The sequence below is a fragment of the Dipodomys merriami genome, unplaced genomic scaffold (genome assembly GCF_024711535.1).
Source record: "Dipodomys merriami isolate MVZ:Mamm:240054 unplaced genomic scaffold, mDipMer1.0.p SCAF_22, whole genome shotgun sequence".
NCBI lineage: Eukaryota > Metazoa > Chordata > Mammalia > Rodentia > Heteromyidae > Dipodomys > Dipodomys merriami.
In genome coordinates this window covers 14,560,001-14,567,500 of record NW_027203604.1, presented here as the reverse complement: position 1 = coordinate 14,567,500, position 7,500 = coordinate 14,560,001, and the positions used below count along the sequence as shown (strand labels likewise).

General features: G+C 59.7%; 1 protein-coding gene across 2 annotated transcripts; it reads right to left on the bottom strand.

Annotated features, from left to right (window-relative positions):
- Positions 1–1,462: 1,462 nt before the first annotated feature.
- Uncx (UNC homeobox) lies at positions 1,463–5,695 on the bottom strand. 2 transcript variants are annotated; one of them, XR_011374215.1, is made up of 4 exons: positions 5,407–5,695; positions 5,017–5,192; positions 1,759–3,002; positions 1,463–1,672 (listed from the first exon to the last, which is right to left on the bottom strand). XR_011374215.1 is itself a non-coding variant. In XM_070033086.1 (3 exons), the coding sequence occupies exons 1-3, from the start codon at positions 5,693–5,695 to the stop codon at positions 1,833–1,835; spliced, it is 1,635 nt and encodes a 544-aa protein (XP_069889187.1). In that variant the 3' UTR covers positions 1,463–1,832. The 2 variants fall into 2 exon arrangements, 1 of the variants encoding a protein (XP_069889187.1); XM_070033086.1 differs by having other exon boundaries at positions 1,463–3,002.
- Between the last annotated feature and the right edge of the window lie 1,805 nt (positions 5,696–7,500).

Sequence of the window (7,500 nt, the reverse complement as noted above, 5' to 3'; positions counted from 1 at the left end):
CCCCCCACTTTCTTTTGATCTAATTATTTTTCCTATAAGCTCGGTCTCCTAGAGAGCAAATATCAGAGTCACTGAGCGAAAATTATGTAAATATTATTAAAGGAACTCGGGCTCCGAAATTCATTTGCGCCCGCGCTGAGGAGGAAAGCTGTCCTTCTGATTATTTTCAATTTATTTGCAAATAAAGGCCTGATGACCAGGAGGGATCAAGGATATTTAACCAGGCTGTAAACATAATTCCACTGTGCTCAGCCTCGCTGGAATTAATGGTTTTAATAATTGGGATCCCCATTTCTCGGGGAATTGGTGGCTTTTGCAGTACCGAGGACAGTGGGTTGGGATTTTTTGGGGGGGAGTAGAGTGGGGGGGGCGTTCAGAAGGAGAAAGACTGGGAGATTAGTGGCCATTCGCTTCGGGGTGGGGCGGCTGCGGGCAGGGGAGGGGGCTCAGGCCTAGCTGCAGGCTTCAGCCAAGTTTGCTAATATTTCTTCGCTGCAGATGTCCTGAAGCCCCCGAAGGGTCCCCTGGGGACCCGGACCCTATTAGAACAAATGTGCGCTGCTTTTGTAAAGAGGCGCGTTGGCGGCGCCTGTCCTATTACAAGCGACACATGATCAATAGGCTGATAACACAGCAACATCAATATAAGCGACAGAACAATAAGGGATATCATTGGGCATCTATCTTAATATAGCCGGCTACAAGAGCGCTGACAAAGAGTGTAGCTCATGAAAATTCCGCCCCACGATTCCCCATCTCCGCTCCAATATGCGCACGCACTCCCCCAGCTGCCGGCGCTATTATTCTCCAATTTCAATTTGACACCCCAGCCTTTCATGCTAATTCTATTATTGTAGGAAGTTTATGTGATTTCATATCGCTAGAAATCGGTAATGTATAATAACCCTTTGGGCAAGAAACCCAGTCCCCGCAGCAGCCACCGGAAAATAATTACTTTCATATCAAAACTCTGCAGGAACCCAGCGGCCCGGCCCCTCGCAGCCCCCGGCTCTGTCACCCCGCGCGGCGCGCGCGCCGCCCCGGCGTGTGCCAGTGCGCGGGGGCGCGCGGGGAGAGGAAGGGAGGGGAGGGGAGGCGCGCGGGTGTGCGGCGCCGGCTAGGAAGAGGGGAGCGCAGGGGAGGGTCGGAGAGGGAGGGGAGAGAAGCTGCGGATGTATAAATTTGTTCAATCAGAAAACACAAACACGCGCACACACACAAAAGGAAGCATTAAGCGCCGGACCTCGGGGGAGGGGCAGAGACCCCTTCCTCCCATCCCCATTCCCACCCCTGCTGGGGGGGGGGGAGAGGAGGGAGGAAGGGAGGGAAGGAGAGCGATCCGAGGGGCACAGCGCCCGATTGGGTACTAGGCATCCGGAAATGTGAAGGAAAACCAAAACAAACAAACAAACAGAAAAGGATGCGATTCCAGAGTTTGCGTTTGATCAGCTTTATTTATCAAAAATGGTACATATATAAATATTCTTAGACATTTTTGCATTTTACAAGGTTGAGGATTCTTGTTGTGGGTTTGCACGGGTGGGGCGGGGGCCCGTGGGTTCTTTTTCTGTCCCTCGGGAGGACGTGGGGAGGGGGGAGTCTCACCCCAAGACCTGCGGTTGCTGCCTAGGTCCGAATCGATAACAGCGTTTGTTTTGTTGTTCTCGGTTGCCTTGAAAAATAATAATAATAATAATAATAATAAAAAGGAAGAAAACAAAAGAAGGAGGGAAAAGCAGTGGATCTAGAGCCGATCACCTGATTTGTTACGGAGACGGAGCCTGAGCGAGCGGGCGCAGCTGGCGCGGCGCCGGTCCCGGCCGCCGCCGCCTTCAGTCCATGTCCACCTCCTCGCCATCCCCCGAGCCGGGGCCGACAGAGGCGCCGGGCTCGGCCACGCCGCCGGTGACCGGTTCCCCTGCGGGGCTAGGAGCCCTGGGTCCGGGCCCTGGGGACGGCGGGGACGGCGGGGGCGGCGGGGCCGCAGGGCAGGCGCTCCCCGCGTCCCCACAGTCCCCGGCCCCGCCGTCGTTCGCCGCCACCGAGGCGAGATCGCGGAAAGGCGCGGGCACCGGGGTCCCCGGAGTCCCCGGGGAGGCGACAGCCTCGGCGGGGCTGCGGCGGGCAAAAGCCGAGTCCGGAGCGTTGCCGGGCCCGGAGAAGGCCCCGAAGCTGGCCTGGGCCGGGGGCGCGGGCGGCGCCGCGGGTGCGGGCGGCGCGTCTTTGGGCGCCAACTCGGCGCCCGCGCCCCCTTTGAGCGCGGCCTGCGGCACCAGGAAGCCGAGCGGCTGCGTGATGGGGTACAGCAAGAAGTGGCCCTTGCCGATGAGGGTCCGCGGCGCGCAGGGCAGCCCCGGCGCGAAGTCCAGCCCTGCGGCTGCCGCGGTGGCGTTGGCCGGGGCGGCTTTCCGGCGCGGCGGCGAGTCGGACAGCAAGCTCTCCACGCTGAACGGGCTGGCCTTGGGCAGGCCCGCCGCACCCCGCTCCGCAGTCGCCGCCGCCCCGGGGCCGCACGGGGCCGCGTCCTTGTCCGCAGGGCGGCCTAGCCGCGGCTGCGGCCCGGTGCCGCTTCTTTGGCTCGGGTAGAAGGCGGGATCGCAGGTGCCGGGCGCAGGTGGCTCGCCGGGAGGGGCGGGCGCGGAGCCCGGCGCGCCGGAGGCATGCGCACCGGGGCCCTTGGCCGCGGCGGCGGCGGGCGGCGGCGGCGGCTCGGGCGGCTCTGGGGATAGGCCGCCGCCGCCGCTGTCGCTGTCGGAGCTGGGTGCGCTGTGCAGGGACAGGCCGCCGGGAGAGTGCAGGTGACGGCTCTGGCTCTTGAGCAGCTTCTTCTCGTGCTTGCGTTTCTTTTTCTCCATCTTCTCCAGTTCCTTGCGCGCGATCTCCTCGGGGTCCATAGGCTCCCCGCTGCACGTGGTCGGATGCGAATTGTGCGCCGGCCGCCCTGGGCCCTTCTTGGTGTTCTCCTTCTTCCTCCACTTGGCCCGGCGGTTTTGGAACCAGACCTAGAGCAGCCGGACAGGGGGAAAGGAAGGTATCATCAGGCTGCGGGCCTCCCATGCCCCAAAACAGGCCTATGAGACCTGGGCCCAGGCCACGCTCCTGGACAGCCCTGGGCTGGGTCTGGACCCTCGGATGGCAGCTCCCAGCGAGGATCTTTTCCACCCGGAAGGAGCGTAGATGGGGGCCTCCCGGCCAGCTTCCCACTATGGCTTCTCACCTCGAGCCCCTGGGATCGGCCCCTTCCTCAAGCACGGGCCGGTGGGGCCCGTGAGCCAGGGCGGCGAGTTTCCTGGTCGGGAGGCAGAGGTCAGGGGCCCTCCTCGACGCTCACAGTCCTGCCGCGGAGCCGCTGCGATGGGCCGGCAGCCCTCCACACCTGTCTTCGGCCCCTTGAAGAATCTCAAGGCCCAGATTTCGAGTCTCCCTTGAAGGGAAATCTGGAAGCTTCTTCGCCAGGAAGGGCCTGGGAGGCCACATTTGGATGGGCCTTCTGCAACTTCCCTCCCCAACACGGATACACGCGTCCTTTTTCTGAGCTCAGGACCAGAGACCGGCAAGAACCTTCCCAAACCAGTCCTTTTTCCGTCTGGGAAGATAAGCACCCGGTCACTAGGCACCCGCCTCCAAGGAGTGGTTCTGGGTCCCCTGACTTTTTGTTTTTACGCGCCCTGCAGGCCTCATCCTGGGGAGCAATGGGGGATGTATAGGCACAGCAGCCCTTTACCCGGGCTGCACCTCAGACCACCACACAAGCATCAAACCCATAGAGCTTCCATAGGGCAGGGCTACCGTCCCCTGGAGAGCGCGATAATTCAAATTCTTTGTTGTGCCCATATAGAGACTTGGCACAATAGCAAACCAGGCCTGTTCCTAGTGAGTCTAGTAGGTGCAGAGTCCCCAAATATTGATTTGAGGACCCCTCCAAGAGTCAGAAGGCAGTCTCCCACTGCTTTTTAAAAACAAACAAACGTGTGTGTGTGTGTGTGTGTGTGTGTGTGAGTGAATTCCAGGATGCCCTGCCCCACAAAATGGAAATGAAGGGGGCTTGACTTCACTTAAAGACACTTAGAAAAAATTGGATGAAAGGTTTTCAGAAGAGAACAGGCCAAGAGAGGAGGACCAAGCAGGGACCAAAAGACCTTTTAAAGCCAAACTATTGGTACTAAGCAGGCATTGAACCAGCGTTAGCCTCAAAACCAGTCATCCCAGTAGCCCATCACACCCATTACTGACGCCAAGAAAATGAGGTTTCTATATTCCATAGAATTATAATTATATATATATATCATCTTGGATTTTTTTAAGATACCAAATTGACTCTGTATTTGAAAAGAAAAAACAAACAAACAACGAACACCCAAGTTCTGTTTCTGGATGAAATCAAGCAACGGGAAGAAAGAAAGCCAAGATAAAACTGGGAGCTTGAAAAAAATCAAACACCTTTTTCTCCCCCCCCCCAGCCCTTCCCCACTTCGAAATGTGTTAACAATTGAAGTTTTCGCCTCCCCTTCCCTTCGATGCCCCCTTAGACAACGCGATAAATAAAGATATGTTTGCATCTGAATCTGAATAGTTCGCAGAGGTGAGGTAAACAAACCGACTCTCCAGCTCCAGACTGGGCTGGGGGGAAAAGTCTTCCACCCTCAAGCGCTAGAAGGCCGGGCCGATCTTGTCTCTCTCTAGTCCCCTCCTGGCCGGTCCTCACCATCCTCGCGCGCACCAACGCCCCCTCCCCCATTTCTTCTCTCTCGACCCTGTGGGGTTCGAACCCACGTTGGTGCTTCCCGGCTCGGACGCAGCCTCTGTCCTGGCTACGTAGCAACTGCTGCCAGCCCTTTCCTTCCCCAGCCACCTGGGCTTGAGCGGGCTACTCATCTCCAGTCTCAGGAGGGGCCCAGCCCGGAGTCCCCCCCCCCTTGCCCCGGCACCCCAGCGAGCTCAGCGCCGGGGACCGCGTCCCGGCATCTAGAACAAAGGCGCGCGCACGGGCGGCCGGCGCGGGACGCGGCTGTTTACCTGGACTCGGGACTCCACCAGGTCCAGGCGCAGCGCCAGCGCCTCGCGCATGAACACATCGGGGTAGTGGCTCTCGTTGAACGCCTTCTCCAGCTCCTCCAACTGCCAGCCGGTGAAGTTGGTTCGGGTGCGCCGTCGCTTACAGCCCGGACTCTCCTTATCTGGGTCCCCCGAGTCTGCACAGGACACGGCGCGGCTCAGCCACTGGTGGCTCGGGCCAGGGCCGACCGACTCTGCTATCCCCAGAACGCGCGGGTCCGGGGCGCACAGAGGCCGGGCGCGCCTCCGTATCCATCCATCTATCCATCCATCCCCCCCACCCCACACACCCAACCCTCGATCGGAGAGGAACCCCCCTCCGCCCCACCTGCCGCCCTCCCCCGATCTTACCTGAGAGCTTGAAGGGCTGGCTGTCGCCGGCCACCCCGCAGGCGGCGGGCAGCAGCGGCGTGGGGTTGACCACCGAGGCGGCGGCCGCGGCGCACGAGCCGCTGAGCAGGCCGTCGATGGAGAAGGGGACCGAGGCGGCGGCGGCGGCGGCGGCGGCGGCGGACTGCAGCTGGTGACCGGCCAGCTCGTACACGTGGTGGTGGCCCAGCGGGTAGGGGAAGCCCACCACGCCGCCCAGCGAGCCCCCGAACTGGGCATGCGGGTGCTCCAGGAGGCGGCCGTCCATCATCTCGCGCGGGGGGCCGGCGGGGCCGCTGGCGGGGCGCGGGGGCGCGGGCCGGGGCCGGGGCGGGCCAGCGGCGGGAGGCGCGGACGGCGGCGGCGGCGGCGACGACGGCGACAGGGACCCGGAGCCCCACACATGCTTCGCCCGCGCTCTGGCGCTTTACTTTATCAACATCAAGCCGCCGATAATTAGCCGCGGCCCGGGGAATTTGGGACCAATAAGAAGCGCTAATCGGCTCTGACGTCAGAGGCGTGCTGGGTGCAAGGAAACGTTTTCCATATCGATTGCTAATTATACCTGACATGCACCTCAATAAACAGTATCAGGAACTGTCACAACAAGACGTGCGGTGGGGGGAGCGGCGGGGAGGGCGGGCGGGGAGGGCGGGAGGCTCGGCGCGGCCGGGCGGGGCCCCCGGCGAGCCCCCCACTCCGCCCCCCCCACCGCCGCTTCCGCCCCCTCCGCAAAAACACTAATAGATTTCCCTTTAAAACATTCACCGGCGTGTTGTGGGGATTTTTCACCAGAAATGCTGTACTCTCTGAACCTTTAAAGTGATGTTGCTCCAATTACAGAGAGACATTGAGCGGCAAATAGACTGATCCAATAATAGGAGATTCATCATCCGCTCTTTCCGAAACTGTCACATTGAATTTAAAACTACAAGGGCTTCTCCTCGCCGGCTCTCTCCCGGGCTGCAGGAGGCGGCGAGGGGAGGAAGGAACGGGAGGGGGAAGAGGAGGACTGAGAGGGGGAGGACGGAGAGGAGGAGGACGGAGAGGAGGAGGACGGAGAGGAGGAGGAGGAGGAGGAGGAGGAGGAGGAGGAGGAGGAGGAGGAGGAGGAGGAGGAAAGGAGGGGAGGGATATGGAGGGGGAGAAAAGTGGGGGGAGAGGAAGGGGGAAAGGAAGAGAAGGAGGAGGGAGAAGGAGGAGGGAGAGGGAGGAGGGAGAGGGAGGAGGGAGAAAGGGAGGAAGGCGAGAGGAAGGAAAGGAAGAGAGGGAGGAGGAAGAGAGGGAGGAGGAAGAAGAGAGGGAAGAGGGAGAAAGGAAGGAAGGAGAGAGAGGAGGGAAAGGAGAGAGGACGAAGGAGAGGGAGGAGGGAGAGAGAGGGGAAGGAGAAAGAAGAAGGAGAGGAAGAGAAGGAGGAAGAGGAAGAGGGAGGTGGAGGAAGAAGAGAGGGAGAAGGAAGAGGAAGAGAAAGGAAAGAGGAAGAGAGGGAGGAGGATAGAGGAAGGAGGGTTTGAAGGGAGGAGGAAGAGGAGAAGGAAGAGGAGGAGGAGGATGAAGGAAGAGAGAAGAGGAACAGGGAAGAAGATGGAGTAAGACGAAGATAAGGGAGGAAAGAGGAAGAGGAAAGAGGAGAGAGAAGGAAGGAGAGGTAGAGAAGGAGGAGGAAGGCATGTCTAAGAGTGACCTGGACAGAATGCAGGACACTGGTGCCCTGTTGGAGCTTTGCTGCTGTCCCATATGTAAAGGGGATAAGGGGCAGACCCCCCGCAGGGGGTGGGAGGTGGGGGGTGGCAGTACTCCCCACCTTATCCCCCACCCCACAGAGGGCCCCCACTTCAAGGCAGAGGGACAGATGTGGCAGAAGGAAAGGGAACATAACTTTGGGACGGTGGTCAGTGGGATCCCTCCCCAACAGACAGGAATACAACACATAAATACATCTCTGTTGGGCCCCCAACACATGTATTATAATTAAGTTATCCTGTCAGTGAAGTGCTATATTCCCTTCTCCACTTTAAAATATTGATAGATTCCAAGTAAATCATTAAAGGACATATTCTTAAATAAGCAGTAAAT